At 55.1% G+C, this 18,412-nt stretch overlaps 1 protein-coding gene across 1 annotated transcript in view; it reads right to left on the bottom strand.

Moving 5' to 3' along the window:
• The window catches only part of TG (thyroglobulin), a 229,632-nt gene that overhangs the window by 205,375 nt on the left and 5,845 nt on the right, over window positions 1–18,412 (bottom strand). Inside the window, exons 6-11 of the mRNA XM_051844054.3 lie at window positions 11,928–12,034; window positions 11,350–11,493; window positions 11,000–11,185; window positions 6,721–7,791; window positions 5,733–6,320; window positions 1,563–1,802 (exon numbers count right to left, since the gene is read on the bottom strand). Coding sequence (XP_051700014.2) covers window positions 1,563–1,802; window positions 5,733–6,320; window positions 6,721–7,791; window positions 11,000–11,185; window positions 11,350–11,493; window positions 11,928–12,034 — 2,336 coding nt within the window. The remainder of the gene's footprint in view (window positions 1–1,562; window positions 1,803–5,732; window positions 6,321–6,720; window positions 7,792–10,999; window positions 11,186–11,349; window positions 11,494–11,927; window positions 12,035–18,412) is intronic.

Raw genomic sequence — 18,412 nt, 5'->3', positions numbered from 1 at the left:
GTGACGTCAGGTGCTGGGCCAGGCACTGGAGTGATGACAGTGGACAGGGCACAGACAAATCTGCTGAGGGGACAGGTGCGAAACAGGCGGCACAGGGGAGCTGCTCTCGTGGCCGTAAGAGAACAAAGCCAAGGCAGCAGGCGACAGCCCAGCTGGGAAGGCAGGGAGTGTGGGGAGCAACCTGGACTAGACTAAGTTACTGGAATTAAGACTTATTCTATGCATCTGCTCTCCCACAATATGGCGCTGGGAGAGGAGTAAACAGCTTCTACCCAGCTGCCTCCAGTTCAACCAATAAACAGCAGGACTTGCTCCTGATTGGAGGAGAGCAGCGTACTCGGCGTGTGGGCAGCCGAGTTGGGATTGGCAGAGGAGGACTATAAAGGAGGAGAGAGACGGCATGCACCAGGAACATCTAGAGGGAACATCTAAGGGGAACACCTATGCAGCCCCCGAGAGAGCCGGCCGGCGGTGTGCCGCTCCCCTGCGGAAGTGGGGAATGTGGCAGGGGGAACTGCCCTTCCACGGAGGTGGAAGGGACAGTAGCCAACCCGGGAAGAACCAGCAGCAAACCCGGGGAGGGCCGAGCAGACGAAAGAACAGCGCAGGGTCCTGTGTCGTTCCTCCACGAAGAGGGGGAGCGACAGGGAGGCTCCAGCCTGCTGGAGCGAATTCTCCCTCATTTGGTACTGATGTAGGGGGAAGACTGCTTTGCTCTTTTGGGACCCAGATCAAGAAAACTCCAGAGACTCAGCCGAGCCAACCTGGAAGAGTTGAGGAGCTCAGGCGAGGCCCAGCGAGGAAGCACGTGTCCTTGCAAAGTTGGGTGTCAGCGAGAAAACTTGTAGGGGACAGGCCTCTCCTGCCAGAGCAGACTGCAGGGCGAGGAGGAGGACGATGCTGGCACCGCCCCCAGCCACCCCTGGGGTCAGCCTGGCAGGGCACAGAGGCGCTAAGAGCATGGGCTTGAGGACCAGAGTGCTGGAACCCCAGCCAGGCTCCGCTGGCTATCACCTGGATGAACTTGGGCAGCTGATTCAGCCCCAGACTCGTCCCGCCTGAGGATCCCGCCGCTGCTGCCCTGGGGCAGGAGGCTGGGCTCTCAGCTTGCTCTGCCCCACGCAGGCAGGGAGCCGTGCTGTGGCCCAGAGGCCATCACAAGCGTAGCAGCTCCCCCACATGAGGGTCCTTTGCCCTTGCCCTTGCCCTCACCCTTGCCCTTTCACAGTGTTTCCAAATCCTAGGAAACAGTGGGAAGCACAGAACAGACCACAATGGGCTGGGCTCCTCCATATTTGCATAAAGACATTTGGCTCCCAGGGGACTGCAATACAAATTGGGGAGACGTGCCCAGGACGGTTTGGCTGGGAGGCCCGGGCAGACGTGTGTAGCATGTCAACTCTGACAGGGCGCACAAAACCGCCTCGCCTCTTCGCTCTCAGGAATTCACCAGGCTGAAGAAACCGAGGCGGCAAAACCCTCAAGGCGACTTAGCAGAGATGAGTTCAGCCCTGGCTTCCCCAAGCAGCTGCAGCAAGAAAGCTCAAGGGCACGGCACTCACTCGACTGAGCCGCCAAGCGGACGGCGTAATCACTCCCACGCAGAGACTTCTCCCAGAACGCCTGGCGGGACGGATAGAGCGGGGGGAGGCCGAGGTCCTCGTTGGTCAGCTGGATGCCCTTGGCCGCTAGGAAGCTCTCTCCCAGAGGGAACTGAGAACCGTTGGAAGCTGCGACAATCTCTTCCGCTTCCTTCATGAACTGCAGAGCTCGAAGCTTCACTTCCTCACAGGAACCAGGACCTAGAGGGGTACAAATAGATCCCAGATGGATCCATCCGCGAGGCACACATGGCTCCTTCCACCCTGCTGTGATGCACACGTGTGCATGCAGGCACACACGTGCACTGGAACGTTCTGGTTTGCTGCCACAATTCCATGCGCTCAGCATTTATGGAGGGCCTACTGCATACGATCAGCAGTAGCTAATGTTTATTCCCACTAGGCATTGTGCCAAGGAAACCTAGACACACAGGGCAACTTCAGCTGTGCAAGAGCCCAGTACGACATTCTTATCCCCTTACCACACAGGTTACAAACTGAGACACGCAGAAGCCAAACAGCTTCAAGACGCCTGTGTGTAACTACACGATACTCAATTCCAGCCCAGGCGTCACACTCTGGAAACAGCGATCTTGCCCAGCTGTCACCAGTGTAAGCATGGACAAACGGAAGGTAGACAGGTGAGTGGACAGATGGGCAGACAGCAAAGGCTGAAAGGAGGCTTGGTGGATTAGTAGCAAGTTATTCTTGTCCCCAGTGTTTAACGCAAGGATCTCTCATTAGCCGCGTGACAGTGGATAATGTGCCTAGCTTGGCTGAGCCTGTCTGTGGAATGGGCACAGCTGGGACACCTCTTCCAGGTGATCATGGGTTTTGTACTGATTCCATGAAATGCTGCAGCGCAAGGGTTTGACATGGCGTCTGGCACATGCTGGCCTTATGACCATCACACTGTCAGAGCTGCCCTTGACATACGGATTTCCACCAACCACATTGTGAATTCAAAAGCAGACGTGTTGAGTGAATTATTTTGAGTGTAGGATCAGCAGAAAACTTAGCCTCTGGAATCTGAAGTCATTGTTGTTTTCTTGATCAAGTGGATATCCCAACCAAATAACCTCCTCTATTAACCCCAGCGGTTTGGGATCCCTGAGACAAAAACTTACATTTGAAAATTGCAACTTGTTCTCCGTTTCTTCTAGGACAGGTGAAAATTCTTTCACTGGGCACAGGAGCGCACTTGAAATCTGGTCCCGATTTACCTTCTGCCGCTCTGTCCTTCTTTCCCACTTTGCCCCAAGCCCACATCCACCCATGCAGCCTCTTAGCGTCCCTGACTGCCACGTGCTCTTTCCTCCGCCGGAGAGGGCCTGCCGGGACTCTGTGGCTGGACAAAGACCCCTCCAGATCCGGCCCCGAGTTGGTGCCAAGTGGTTACTCTACCCGGGCCCCAGTGAGTCCCGTCCGTGGTGCCTCCCTGTGCGCACACCTGCAGTGGATTACTGCGCTGATAGCTCGACAGCGCCCCCTCTGGCTTCTCAGCTCCTAGGGTCAGATCCCACTCTTCCTATCCACCCATCAGTACTGCACAGAACACACTCTAGGTGGCGCACAAGTGCGTGTTACATAAAGAAAGGAGGGAAAATGTCAGGCCAGAGAGCAGTGTGGCCTCCTGCTCCTAGAGGCCCGAGTCCTCCATCCCAGGCAGGGTTGGGAATGTAGGAAGGTCCTGGTCCTGTCCTCACTGCCATTTAAGTACTTCCTATGTGCCAGGCCTTACTGAGGGCCCCTCCTCTGGCTCACTCCACGGCTGACCAGGACCAGGACTGCAGACAACTCGAGCTCCTCCCTCCAGCCAAGGACTTCTCGGGCTTTCTGGTGGATGAGATTCCGCAGCAAGAATTGTAGAACTGCAGGTTCTGACTCAGCTGCAGGGCAGGGGCCCAGATCCTGCCTCTAGTTCCTGAGTGAGGGCTGACGTTGCCACACCACTGCTGGAGCAGCAAGGCTCCAAACCAACGACCCCCCAGCACTGCTGGCGACCCATCCATGTCAATGAACAGTGTGCATCTGCACCCCCAAATAGGGGTGTGTATTCATAACACACACACGTGTGCCACTGCAGGAACACACAACGTGTGGCTGCTTTCCCGGCCAGTTCAGCTGTTAACACTTAACTTCAAAAACAGAAATACAAAAGTAAAACACTGAACACAGGTGGTTAACATTCGCTTCCTAATGCATGATCTTGTGCACCTGGTCCTCTACAAAGCCCTGTTACTCAATTAAAAATCCAAAATTCTCTAGACCTAGTTCTTCTGTTTGTTTATTGTCATCTACTTGAAAGTCAGAGTGGGGTGGGTGGGAAGGGAGAGAGCTTCCATCCACTGGTTCACTTTTCAAATGCCTGCACCAGCCAGGATGGGACAGGATGAAAGCAGGAGCCTGGAACTCCATCCAGGTCTCCCATGCATGTGGAAGGGGCCCAAGCACTTGGGCCTCCATTTGCTGCTTCCCAGGAGGCATTAGGAGGACGCTGGATGGGAAGTGGAACAGCTGTGACACCAATGCACTCCAATATGGGATGCGAGTGTTCCAAGCGGTGACCTGACCACTGGGCCACATCCCAACCCCAACCCCAATTCTAACACTCAGCCCAGCATCGAGAGAAAGGCCAAGGAGCCTACACACTGGGTTACTACCAGGTACTTCAGGTACCAGCATCTCAGACGGCTAAGACTGCATGTCACGGGGAACGAGTTCAGTCTCAGCGCATCAGAACGCAGAGGGCCATCGCTGTGGAGGTCTGAGCGCTGGTCTGGAGAATGTTCCACAGGCCTCGCAATACCAAATGCGAGTTCCTATGTATCCGTCGGGGGGACATCGCGGGGTCCTAGTGCTAGATCTTGGCGTTCAAGTGGGCAATCCTAGTAGTACAGTCTCCAGGCTGTTCAAAATGCTCAGGACAAATAAAAACTGCTCAGGGACCAAAGCTGTCACCACACAGTCCCGCCACCCAGCTTTCTAAACCCAGCGGCTTCCAAAGCCTGAAATGCAGCTAATATAAAAATAGTCTGATGAGTTGCTATATTACCCCGAAAACAGGCCAGCATTGCAAAAACAGATTTCACCGAGGCTCAACAGTTACAATAGCACCTAACAATATCAGCAACGTCTGGTTAGATTCTGATTTGGTCACACCAGCATTGAATCCGGTCTCTCAAACAGCTGGTATGGCTATTTGGGAATAAGGCATAGTAACTTAAGACACGTAAAGTCAGCTTTATTCTATTTTTGCCTCCTATAATCTGCTACCACAACGCAGATCTTACAGACTTCCATCTGCAGCTCTGCAATCCATCCCTTAATTAAATCCCTCCCGCCAGTTAAGGCACAGTACGTGGTCTTTTCCTCATGCCCTTAGCACCCAGGTGCATTCTGCTTGTTGATTAATCCATCAGTACACCTAACACATGAGAGATTACTAAAGCATTACCATAGGAGGACAGAGCCAGGACCCATCCACTCCTGGGCCTTCATTGCTTTTAAGACAATGCTGGGGCCAGCGCTGTGGCACAGCAGATGAAGCTGCTACCTGCAGTGCCGGCATCCCATGAGGATGCCAGTTCAAGACCCGGCTGCTCCTCTTCTGATCCAGCTTTGCTATGGCCTGGGGAAGCAGTAGAAGATGGCCCAAGTCCTTGGGCCCCTGCACCCATGTGGGAGACCCTGAGGAAGCTCCTGGCTTCAGACCAGCACAGTTCTGGCCGTTGCAGCCCATTGGGGTGTGAACCAGCGGATGGAAGACCTTACTCTGTCTCTCCGCCTCTCTTTCTGTGTGTAACTCTGACTTTCAAGTGAAATAAATAAATGTTTAAAAAAAATAGACGATGCTAGGTGTACGTAAGATCTGCAACAAAAATCAAAAGCGCTGACCTAACCAATCGTGAAGATTTTAAAGATGTCTTCCTTATGTCAACCTTGTCAATACCTGCCCATCTGCCTGGGGGCAGTCCTGTGCCCTCGCTGAGCCTGGATTCTCCCACCCACGTGTCGAAGCGATGTCCTTGGCTACCTTTAACCTCCAGACCCCTCGGACACTCAGTACCCTCCCACGAGACGTCTGCTTTTAAACCACGCAGGCTCAGTTCTTCACACGAGTTAACTCACATGCTGGGACCTCGCTCGGCTCAGCCCGTGTTCCTTCCAGTTCTCGACCGTCCTTGTCCACACACCAGCAGCTGCGAAGGTTCAAGTGCGCCAGCGGCTCACTGAAGTCTGAGTAGGGCCCTGGGTAGCGGCTGAGCTGACCATCTAGTATCTGCCAGAAGAGATAGGGCTGCAGGAGGATGTTCTCCCCGGGCTGAGTCGGCGTCCCTTCCAGCACTGCCAGGGGGACATCTTGCACGGAAGGGTACTGAGCCAGCACCGGGAAGACGCCTTGCTGGCCAGCCTCATAGAGACGTTGAAGAAAGAGATGGAAGCTTCCGGAAGCTGCTTCTCTGTAGCTCATGGTCTTCATTAGCAGCTCAGCAAGGCTCAGCTCCTGGCCTTCAGCGTTCTGAGCCCGCCACTGTTCATACCACTCGAAGACCTGCTCGGGGGGCCCATCGCACTGCACTCGGCTCCACTCCCCGTCGGCACGGCACTGCGGCACGTGGATGCTGGAGAGAGGGGCTGACGTGCTGGAGTTGGCCAGGAGGGCCTGCACCACCCCAAGGAAAGCTCGCTCAGCCTGCAGCTGGCAGGGGCTGGGGCCTGGGGAGGAACAGGGAACGGGTATTTCAGCTTGAAAAATGTAATAAGCTGGCAAAAACCAAGATGAAACCACTTACTGTCAACCCCCATCTAAAACCTAACACAGCCATAGAAATACCATCCGCCTTAAACGTGCGAACACTGTCTAGACAGAGGGCACCCCATGAGCACCTGCTGACTGGAAATACAGAAATGTACGTAGCAGTTCTTTTAGACCCAATAGACCTTGGAATAATGAACATTATCCAAGTTTTCCTGGCGAATTTTTCATTTAAGTAGCTAATTTTGTCATGAAATGAAGTTTGGGCTTCAGCCATGTGTGTGTTCATTGTTCTGCAATGCATCGGGTCAAGGCCTAAATGCTCTAAGCATCTATAAACAGAGCAACCAACAGACTTACATTGCTGGAGGTCACCAACTGCACTCTGCGTTCCAGGAATAGCCTGGCCCTCAGCATCAACACAGTAGCACTCCGTGTCGAAGCACTGCACAGGCAGGAAAAGTCCCTCGCTGGTGCAAGAAGGGACGGGCAAGCTGGACCCAGCAGGCTGGCTGCCCATGAGGCTTTGCATGCGAGCCCTTTGCTTCTCACACTCCGTGGGGCACCTCGGTGGTCCACCTCTCACTCTCGAGCCAGGAAGTTCTTTGCCCCCCGAGTCCACACACCAGCACTCTCCAGCGAAACACTGGACATCCTCATAGCTTCCTTCTGCCGTGCACGCTGGGACAAATAGCCCTCCAGGTGCCTGCCTGCAGGTCTGGTTGCTGAGTACCATGTCCAAGACATCACCTAAATCCCTGGCTACGTCTTCCGGCACGGAAATAGCATGCTCCAAGAAGAGGAGGAATTCGGGGAGCTCCAAGAGAGAAGCCAGGAACTTCAGGGCCTTTTGGTTCTCTTCCAAGTTGACTTCAGAGCCAAAGCTGCCCACAATGGGCTCATTCATAGCAACACCCTGCGGCGAGGCTTTGGGAGGTCCTGCGGTCGCACTGGACTCCGATACGGCCCCTCCGTTCTGGAAGCCTGGCAGTCCGAGTTGCTGGAAAAACCGACTGAAGTTGAAAGTGCCTCTCGTGCCAAGAGCGCCAGACATGTTAAACTGGCCAAGGTTCTCCAAAAACTTCCCTCCAAAGAGGTTCTGCTGCAGTCGCTTTGGGTTGGTGGTAAACCGAAGGGCGAGGCGAGCCAGCTCTCGGGAGGGAAAAACCGCTCGGACGGCATCTTTGAGGAGACTTCCAGAGGCGGCAGACGCTGGCTCCTGCCCTTCCACCATGGGGCGGAGAAGCCCAGAGTCCACAAAGAGCTCCTTGATCGCGGGTGGGCAGGACGCGGCAGAGCCGGCCGCTCCCGGAGGGACCTGTCCTTCCCCCAGCGCTGAGTCCAAGTCGCGCTGGCGGAGGTCGCCCGGAGCCCCATGGTAGAGTCTGGACAGGGCCCGCTGCCTTTCTGAGGCACAAGCCTGGTTTTCAGCTGCACAGAACAGAAGCAAGCAGGAGAGGTGCTTTCAGAGGCGACCCTGAGCCGTCCCCTCAGGCCTCTCCTGGCGTCAGAGGCCAACAAACCCCACCCAGACCAGCGACCCTGTTGGGTCACTCTCCTCTCTGTATTTCTCCATCTTCCCTCCCCTATGCTCTGCCTCGGCTTCCACGGGACGCTGGGCCCTTCCTATAGCAGGTCTCCTGATGCTGGCTCACTCTGGGGAAATCTGATCACACAAGTCTATGGGACTGGGTTCAACAGTGCCCCCCCACCCCCAAAAAAAAGGAAATTAATGTCCACCCAGAACCTGAAAACATGAGCTAACTTAGAAACAGGATCTTGGCGGGTGTAATGGACTGAAGATGGCGTCACACCAACTTAGAGTGGGCCCGAAGCCTAAGGATGGTGCTTTCTAAGAGGGTCGTGTGAAGGCACAGAAAGACGCCCAGCAGAAGGCTGTGTGGACAGAGGCACACATTCAGAGAGAGGTAGCCACAAGGCCAGGAGCCCCAGGGCATCTGCTATTTGTGTTTCCTCTGCTGGGACGTTTTTCCCCAGAGTGTGATATATAAGAAATAGACTATTTCCTATGAAATAACGCCAGATCGCTCACATGGTAAACACATGTCACGCATTGTCTTGGGATTCCTGACTTGGCCTTGGAATCATGGAATGCACGCTAGGTTAGACTATGATAAAACTGTAAGAGGTCTGCTTTTCCTCTTTGTGGTTTCCAATCTCTCTGAATCTCGCCAGCTGACCCGAGCTGGAAGACTGAGAGAGCACTGCCTTCCCTTGTCCTCCTCCTTCCCAGCTGTCTGCTAAGACAGAATGGGGTCCTACAGAGTTAAACAGGGGTCAACCCAGTCAACCCCATGCACAGTCAGTCATTCTAGTCAAACATTCCAGGCAGACTGGAGCCACACTGCAAGGGGCCTCCCTGGGGATGGGGGCATAGGCTCCAAATGCCAAGTGGCTCTCTCAGTCACTTCCTTTCTCTTCCTAAACCACACATCTACGGGAGCTTTCAGACCACCCGTTCTCTCCTCAGCTTTTTAAGATAATTCTTTTCCTTTGGATTCACATGGATGCCAAAAAAGGAAGTCAGCCCATGTCCCTGCGCCACCAGGCAGCAGAGAAAGAACTGGAACCTGTAGTGTGTGTGTGGTGGGGGGGACTGGCAGCCTCAGATCCCATAGCCCATCCTCTACTAGGGCCTGGCTTCCTCCGACGGATGTTTCTGGAAGGTTTGGGAGAAACGAAGCTCACTGCTTTGCTTATCCCCTTGCGGATGAAGAGCCTCCTCCTTCCATACACTGTTAAGTCGGGCTACCCAGCAGAGCAAGTCAGGCAGTATTTCCCCTGGCATGCGTTCCCACAGGCAGGACTGCTGTGCCAGAGAGCGAGTCACAACCCATGGCCTGCCCCGCACTGCATGGTGCTGTTGATTTCAACCTCAAGCCATCGGTCTTTATTCCCATCTGGAAACAAGGGCACAACATTCTCTAGGTTTAACAGGACTGAAATAGGACTGCAAATATCCTCAGGGCGGGCTTCCTAATTTGCAGCCTTCTTACAGAAAGAACACCACCAAACTCAAAATACTGAGTGGGAGACGGTGAACGATGTAACAGGAATTATGGAATGAATGCTAGCGCAAACCATTTTAAAACTCTGAAAAGACCGGTATTCCTCTATTCACGGTGTCAGGTCTTCCTGAACTGAGCCAGTTTATGCGCGTCGGGAGAGCTCCTGGGTTCTCCCCTCTCTCTCATCCTTGCCTCGCTAGAAGAGTTTTCAAGTTCACACCCTTCCCCACACCCTCTTAGGATCACCAGTCCCCCCACTGGGCTGAACAGTGTCCCCTCAAAGTCCACATCCCTTCTGGAGCCGCAGAATGCAACCTTATTTAGCAAGTCATGGTAGACAGAGTCAGCTAAAGAAGGTCAGAGCGGAAGGGGGTGGTGGTGCTTAAACCAACACCAACACGACTAGTGCGCCTGTAAGTAGAGCAGAGGCGGAGGGAAGCCAGCCGCGTGACAATGGAGGCACAGGGTGGCCACGTGCATCACATGCATGGCAAGACAAAGCACACCAAGGGCTGCCGCAGCCAGCAAGTCGGGAAGGGGCAAGAAACGCACCCCCACCCTCAGGGGGGCGCAACCCCGCTGACACCTTGACCTTGGAGTCCCAGTCTCTCCCTCCCTCTCCCTCCCCCTCCCCTCCCTCTCTCTCTCCCTCTCTCTCTCTCCTTCCCTCTCTCCCTCCCTCTCCCTCTCTCCCTCTCTCTCTCCCTCCCCCTCCCTCCCCTTACCTCTCTCCCTCTCCCTCCCCCTTCCCCACCCCTCCCCTTCCCTCTCCCTCTCTCCCTTCCCTTTCTCTCTCTCCCTCCCCTCCCCCTCTCTTTCTCTCTCTCCCTCTCCCTCCCCCTTCCCTCTCTCTCCCTTACCTCCCCTTCCCTCTCCCTCTCTCTCCCTCCCCTCCCCTTCCCTCTCCCTCTCTCCCTTCCCTCACTCTCTCCCTCCCCTCCCCTCTCTTTCTCTCTCTCCCTCTCCCTCCCCCTTCCCTCTCTCTCTCTTCCTCCCCTCCCCTTCCCTCTCCCTCTTTCTCTCCCTCCCCCACCCTCTCTCCCTCTCCCTCCCTCTCCCTCTTTCTCTCCCTCCCCCACCCTCTCTCCCTCTCCCTCCCTCTCCCTCTTTTTCTCTCCCTCCCTCTCCCTCCCCCTCCCTCTCTCCCTCTCCCCCTCTCCCTCCCCCTTCCCTCTCTCTCTCTCCCTCCACTCCCCTTCCCTCTCCCTCTCTTTCTCTCTCTCCCTCTCCCTCTCTCGCCCTTACCCTACTTTCCACTGCAGGAAACGTCATTGTGGAAGGCTCAAACCACACGTCGCGCGGTGCCCTCCTCACCCCTGGCGGACGCACTAGGCACCTGCCCTTCACTCCACCACACGCGGCTGCCTGCACCCACTTCTCTCGGTGCACAGCGCCCCTTCGTTCTCCCTTCTCGCTCTTCCTCCGGATCTCCCAGAGGAACCCACCGTGCCTGACACGAGGCAAGAAGCATCCCGGAAACTAACTCTGGGACAGGTCTTCGGTCACGTGCACCTGCCAGGGCGCGCGGGGAGCAGGCAGCCGGCAGAGGACCTGGGGCTCCTCCAGCCAGAGAGGCGAGGAAGCCCCAGCCCGCCCCGGGAGACACCTACCGCAAGCTGGCGGCCGCCCTTGGCGCCGAGAGCCGAGGCGCTCCTGCCCGCGGGCATCCACACACCAGCACGGCCCTCCGGTCTCGCACTGCACCGCCTCGTAGGCCCCGCTCGGGCCACAGCTCGGGACGTAGGAGTGCCCGAAGCTGGCTGCCGTAAAGCGCTCCACCTCACATCGCGTAGGGCCTGGAAGAAATCCGCGCCGTAAAGCAGGCCGCCCGCCTGCTCCCGGCGTGCCTTGCGGCTCGTGCTCGCACGCCCGCTCCGGCCCCGGAGCCGCGTGGACTGCGGCGACTTCGAGCCGCCGAGGGGGTAGGGCCGGCGCGGCCGCGGGCAGCGCCTTAACTCACATCGGAACCGGCCGGAGACGACGAACTGCACCGCCAGGAAGCGTCGCTGCAGGATCCGGTACAGGGTGGTGTCGGCGAAGGTGGAAGCAGGGTCCAGGCCAGCGAAAATGGTGTCGTAGATTTCATCCAGTAAGAGCTCCAAGCCTGCGCAAGGACAGCCAGCGTGTCAGCGACGGGCGTTCCGAAAGGACGCCCGACCTCGCAGTGCGAACGGCAGCGAGGGGCACAGAGCCTTCCCGCCGTAGCTCTGCACCAGGCCTGGACGACACTGGAGGAGCTTCGCGAGTCAGGGCTGCCGGCTGCGCAAGGTTGTGCAGGTTGTGCACAGCACCAGGGGCAACCCTAGAGACGCTGGACTCCATGCGTCTGCCCACGAGGGGGTGCCACGTTGCAGCATGCACAGATGGGCTGGTAGCGGCTGCGTGCTAAGCCCCCTGCGGTCAGGTGGGCCGAGGCCGTGTCCCCTCAGGCCCCGCAGCAGCCTGGCAGGCGTCCCCAGCAGCCCCTGGTGATCTCTGCCTCGCAAGTGGCGCAAGTGGCGATGCCTCGGCTCCCGCCCCTGCAGAGCGCGCGCTCACCTGTCTCAGCCAGCTCCCGCCCTTGGCTGTCGGTGCAGTGACAATACCCGGACACCTCGGGGAACCTGCCCCGGAACGCGCTGAAGGTCACGAACGCGTCTGGGAACCTGAGAACGAGATCCGGGCACTGCCTCATCCAAGCCGTCCCAGGCTCTTCCGGTGCCCACGGACGTGGCCGAGCCCCAGCCGTGGGAAGGGGACCCGCACCCGCCTGGCCGAGCCCCACGCCTCCTGCAGCTTTTCCCTCGGCTGGCCTTCCCAGGCCACAGCGAGGCTGCATCTTGTGGGATGGAGCTGCCCTTAGTGGTCACCTAGCAAGCGCTGTCCCTTAGCCGTGAGCCTGGACCAACCAGTGGAGTGCGTGCGTGCGTCTCGTGGGATGACTGTGGCATCGGCCGCTCCCTTTACAGGGACACAGCTCGGGGAGAGGCCGGAGGCCAGCTCTGTGTCACAGACACTGGCACACGGCCGATGCTTTCCTTGGGGAGACCAGACAGTTTCAGAGCCCCCTGGGACAGAAAAGCAGCCTCATTTCCCTACAGCAGATCCCAACACTTCCAGTTCCAGGCTTGGAAAACCACAGCATCATCACCACATCGCTAAGGAGGGCTACACGCCCCTTCTCACAAGTCAAGGGACTTAATCACGCGGGCCCTGGCTGTAGGGCTCACCGCCTGGGCTCCCTGGGGGTGACAGGAAGTCAGGCTATGCAGAGCCGGACGGAGGAATTCCCGCCATGTGCAGGGATTCGGCAACAAGAGAGGAACTTCTGTTGATAGAGCATGGCGGGCTTTGTTCTCAGCCCTCTGCAGCCAGTGCGAGAGGCCCACATAAGAGGCATTAACCTGTGCCTGCAGACATATCCCTAAACAAGAGGCCAGCGGAAGCAGCAGCCATAACCTGGACAGGGCTACGGCCTTGTGATCTCTGCTAGCAAAATATTAAAAAAACCTCAGCATCCAAAGATGGGAACATTCAGACGAAAACAACTAAATCTCACCAAGGAAATAAAATGCTACAGTTGGTGGTGGTAATTATAAACTCTAGCCGAAAGCAAACGTGTGTGACCTGTGCAGACAGTCGGACATGGACGTAAAAGATAAGCTTGGGTGCAAAAGAATTTGAAATCCACACAAATGCAGAATCTTCAGAAAGTTCATGGAAAATGCATTGTAAAAACAACTTGCATGGATTTCAGAAGTTTTTGCACCAGGGTGCGTAAGACCTGCACGTCCCGTGTCAGAGTCCTGGGTTCAGTGCCCATCTCCGGCTGCTGACTCAGCTTCCTGACAACGCAAGCCCAGAGGCAGCAGCAATGGCTCAAGTTTAGGTTCCAGCCCCCACCAGGGACACCTGGATCGGATTTCCAGCTCCTGGCTCTGACCTTGGGTCAACATCGGTTGTCCTGGGTATTTGGGGAGTGAACCAGTGGAAGGGCACTTTCTCTGTCTCTCTCCCTCTCTCCCTGTCTCTGTGCTTTTTGAATAAATAAATACTTTTTTAAAAAATCAGAATCACTCCAGAAAGATGTAATTTCTACATTAAAAAAAAGTTCTGCATCAAAATAAGCATCCTTTAATTCCATTTTCCACAAACTTTTGAAGACCCTTGTAAAATGGCCTGCACGCACACCACAATTACTAATTACTAAACTATTACTAGAAGGCAATTAATGGCCTAGTAGCTCCTCGAGCCCCAACATTGTAATGCAACAAGTATTAGCCAACTTAATGGAAATCAATATGGATATTATGGATACTTTCTTCTGTCCTACTGGCCTGTATGTGCGTGGGAGTTAAATAAAAAGGACGTTACAATGACGTTGTGGTGCAGCAGGCTAAGCCATTGCCCAGGATGCCTGCATCTCGTATCTGAGTGCTGGGATTAACTCCGGCCACTCCACTTCCACTCCGGTTTCTCGCTAATGTACCTGGGAGGCAGCAGCTGATGGCTCAAGTGCTTGGGTCACTGTCTCCATGTGAGAGGCTCAGCTGAAGCTCTCGGCTCTTGGCTTTGACTTGGTCCCTCCCCAGCCGTTGTGGGTGCTTGGGGAGTAAAGCAGTGGATGGAACATCTCTGTGTCTGGCTCTCCATTTCTGTCATTCTGCCTTTCAAATCGATCAATCTTTTAACCAAAGAGTGTTGTAGCAATTGAGCTGCATAATGGAAACCAGAACCTTGCTCTGTCTACTGGCCACTAACAAGGGGTACATAATAAAAATTGGCTCCATGGAACCTGGAAATTCAATTCTAAACGTGCTAATAATAGATTTTCCTATCTGCTGAGCTGTACTTTGGAAAAGCCCACCCACAAAATGTGTACTATCTTTGGCCCACTGACTGCTCATTACACTGTTGAAAGGAAGCTGGTATTACTGTCCTCTCCATTTTAGAAATGAAGAAGGTGAAGTTTGTGGGTCGCCACCTGGAAGCCATACTGAGAACTGAGGTCACACCCTGGCTTTATCCACCGCCGGATGGCTGTCTCTCAGTGGTGCCACCCAGTGGGTGTTTGGCGGTACCCGAATCCTGCAGGCCATGTCACTCCTCCAGCACTCTAGGGTGCATATCCAACACCTCATTTTTCCTGGCATCTCATCGACGTATTCACGTGTCTGGATAAATGCATTGCCCAGACCCCTGGCTGGCCTGAAACCCAACCCAGCCCAAGGCACAAGAAATGTATATTACTCTAGCTCCGTGCTCTGCCAGTTCAACCCAGGATTCAACCTCAACCATCTTGGCTCGGGGCAGACACGACCTTCAGAGTTTTGATCTGAATCCCACCACTTTCTGGTCAAAGCCCTCGTCTTGGGGTCAGACATTGCAGCACTGTTTGCATAGGCCTTCATCTGGGTGTCTTCCCCCATCCTTGGCCTTAGCTAGAAGGAGGCTCCTCCCACCTTTCCCCAGAAGACCACCCTAAAGGAGCTACAGGCCCGTCTGCTGCTCACTTCCGGGCACACCCCGCATTGTCATCGTTAGTCCCCCCTCACCAATTCTAGAGCTAAGGACCTGCGGCAGACACAGCAGAATGCTAGCCCTGCCCTGGCCACACAGGATCATCACTGCTAGTTCCTAGTCCCCAAAATAACAAGAGGCGACGCGTTTTCAAACACACCACACCAAATACTCTCCATACCTTACCCCATTTCTTTCTACAGAAATCCACCTTACAAATGAGAAAGATGGGATTCTGACTGGGTCAAGCCCACCTGGTCAGGACCAGGGCCAGGGATCCTGAGTCGCTTCCTGTGCCCTTGCAGCACCGGTGGGCGGCCGCCTGGTGAGCGTGGTCTTCCCAGAGGCCGCCCTGCCACCAGCACTGACTTCAAGCTCTGGGGCCCTCTAGTGCCCACAAGCCACTGTGACACTGTGTCCTTTTACGGCTGATTTCTGAAAGGACGTCACCATCTAGGAATTCTAGAACCTTCCCCAGCGTAAGAATTAGCACTGCTGAGGTGGTTTCGCTGCTGCTTCTTCTGGTTCGTTGGTAACTTACCGCCACCAGGGCACCGTCTGCCACGCTTTCAGCCTCCTCCCTAGGAGATCCGGGACCCTGCTTCTACCGAGGAAATCGGGCCAGACAGCCCTGGCTCCATCCTGGCTTATCCTTGGGTTGTCTGGGTTTGAAACTTGTTCATAGCCAAAGAATGCTTCCGGAAGCAGTGATCTGGAGTGGGATACTTTTTTTTTCTTGACAGGCAGAGTTAGACAGTGAGAGAGAGAGACAGAGAGAAAGGTCTTCCTTCCGTTGGTTCACCCCTCAAATGGTCACTACGGCCGGCGCGCCGCGCTGATCCAAAGCCAGGAGCCAGGTGCTTCTCCTGGTCTCCCATGCGGGTGCAGGGCCCAAGCACTTGGGCCATCCTCCACTGCCTTCCCGGGCCACAGCAGAGAGCTGGACTGGAAGAGGAGCAACCGGGACAGAACCGGCGCCCCCAACTGGGACTAGAACCCGGGGTGCCAGCGTCACAGGCGGAGGATTAGCCAAGTGAGCTGCGGTGCGGCCTGGAGTGGGATTCTAAAACCAAGAATGGCGATTGGATCAGGGGAGAATGGAGGCTGGAGAACCTTTCTAGAAGGATCATTCATAGACTTCCAACCTCAAGGTGGGAGACAGAACCCTGCGTGCAGGCAGCAGGGAAATGGAAATGGCCGTAGCCACAGAAGGACTCAACAGGCTGGAGAAGTTCATGGAAACCGTAGTTAAAAGACAACTTGATTCTGGTGCAAAATAGTTTTCAAGCCCAAGCATGATTTTTTTGTAATACGCATTCCTATCAACTTAACGACCCTGAAGGCCAGGACCCGAGCAACTCAGTCTTAGAAAAGCAGTGAAGATCCTGCCTCTCTGCGTCTTCCGGGCAGCAGCCTTGGGAAGGCAGTGGTCTGGGCGGCAGCACCAGACCGGCAAGTTACGTGGTCCCCTCCGGACTTGCGTCCTTGATGACGACCCAAGGAACAAACTCCCTTCCATCCTCTGGGGGGAGCCATATGCTCCCCTGAGAACCCGACTTGTTTCTGGCAGGTGGACACCGCATAGCTTAGAGGATTTTATCTTTTCTCTGGTGCTAGGAAAGCACAGGGTAGAAAATGCAGCCCTCACGTGCGTCACCACCTCCCAGGGGGCCTGGTGTGCGCCAGGGCTGCCCCTGACTTCTCGTTTTCTACTCTCACTTCGCCTGCCCTGGGTTTTCCTCTCTTTTCCACCTTGGACCTATTTTGGACATGTCGGAATAAAGGCTGAAGATAAAAAAATCAACAAAATATTTTAAAATAACAATAACATGACTGGTGGGAAAGGATGTTTGCCTTTTGTTGCATAAAAAGGCTCACTAGGCTAATCCTCCGCCTGCGGCACCGGAACCCCGGGTTCTAGTCCCAGTTGGGGGCGCCGGTTCTGTCCCGGTTTCCCCTCTTCCAGGCCAGCTCTCTGCTGTGGCCCGGGAGTGCAGTGGAGGATGGCCCAAGTGCTTGGGCCCTGCACCCGCATGGGAGACCAGGATAAGTACCTGGCTCCTGCCATCGGATCAGCATGGTGCGCCTGCCGCAGCGCGCAGGCCACGGCGGCCATTGTGGGGTGAACCAACGGTAAAGGAAGACCTTTCTCTCTGTCTCTCTCTCTCACTGTCCACTCTGCCTGTCAAAAACAAACAAACAAACAAACAAAAAACCTCTCAGCAGCTGGGCTCCCAGCCTTCCTGGGGCCCCGTGGGGTAAGCCAGCTGCCTTCCACCACTCCTCCACTTGGGTTCCCCAAAGAAACCCCATCAGATTCTACATTCCCAACTTCCCAAGCTCACCCTTAACCTAGGGTGAAGTGGAAGCCTAGGAGCTGTCCACTTGATTCCTCCAGCAGGTAGCGTGGGTCCCACCCGGGAAACACTTCTTTAGCCACACGTGCCCTCCCCGCCCCTTGCCCCAGGCAGCGCCATCGCTCACTTCCAACATCCACTCAGCTCTCTCTTCCCTCCAGATCCATTCTTTCCCAAACCCAAGACTGGTGGTGACTAGGATACTTCCTACTCCCTCTTGAAGCAATACTGGAGAGATGCATGAAGTAGTCTTTGCTTCTCGGAGATGCAAATGCAACTAGCCATCCTGTATTTTTTTCTGGTGAGCATTAGCACTAAGCTGAGACTCTATACAGCACCTTCCACCCTTGGGGGTTAGGGCCCTGAGCCTGGGACTACTCCATTCAACATAGATATCAGAACACCTCTGATTACAGCTGTACTTTCAGTAACCAACCGTGCACTCCTTCCCACGACCTTCCTAAGCTACAGTATGCTCCAAGGCATGCTTTCTTACAAAAAAGTAAGGATCGTGTTTCAGGAGTGAATTTGTTTTAATACAATGGGCGCTTCTGAACTTTTACCTTTAACATGACTGCCCTCTTGTGGAAATATCTGTGAATTGCACCTCATCTTCAAAGTGGTACCCACAAGGTTCCTTGACACATTATTTGGTGAACACTGGTTGTTGTAGACCTCCTGTGTGCAAGACTCTGTGCTATGTGCTTGGGGTGATAGAGATGAGTGGCAATAGTAAAAGTGGTAAAGTAAACTTATAAAAGGAACCAGAAAGCTCTAGTGCACACTAATTACGCCTCCCTACGTGAGTTCCTTAATCTCTGCCTCACGCCTCTCATTTGTATGCTAGAGACAGTAACCATCAATTAAAGTAGGCAAGAGGATGTAACATCTGTGGCTGGTGCTGTGGCATAGTAGGCTAAGCCTCCATCTATGGTGCTGGCCTCCCATATGGGCACCGGTTCAAGTCCTGGCTGCTCCACTTCCGATCCAGTTCTCTGCTATGGCCTGGGAAAGCAGTGGAAGATGGCCCAAGTGCTTGGGCCCCTGCACCCATGTCGGAGACCCGGAAGAAGCTCCTGGCTCCTGGCTTCTTATCGACTCAGCTCCAGCCATTGCGGCCATTTGGGGAGTGAACCAGCGGATGGAAGACCTCTCTCTCTGTCTCTC

The sequence above is a fragment of the Oryctolagus cuniculus genome, chromosome 6 (assembly GCF_051225735.1).
Source record: "Oryctolagus cuniculus isolate XC-2025 breed Fujian yellow rabbit chromosome 6, ASM5122573v1, whole genome shotgun sequence".
In the NCBI taxonomy this organism is placed as follows: domain Eukaryota; kingdom Metazoa; phylum Chordata; class Mammalia; order Lagomorpha; family Leporidae; genus Oryctolagus; species Oryctolagus cuniculus.
The sequence above is the reverse complement of the archived record's forward strand: the minus strand, read 5'-3'. Positions and strand labels throughout refer to the sequence as shown.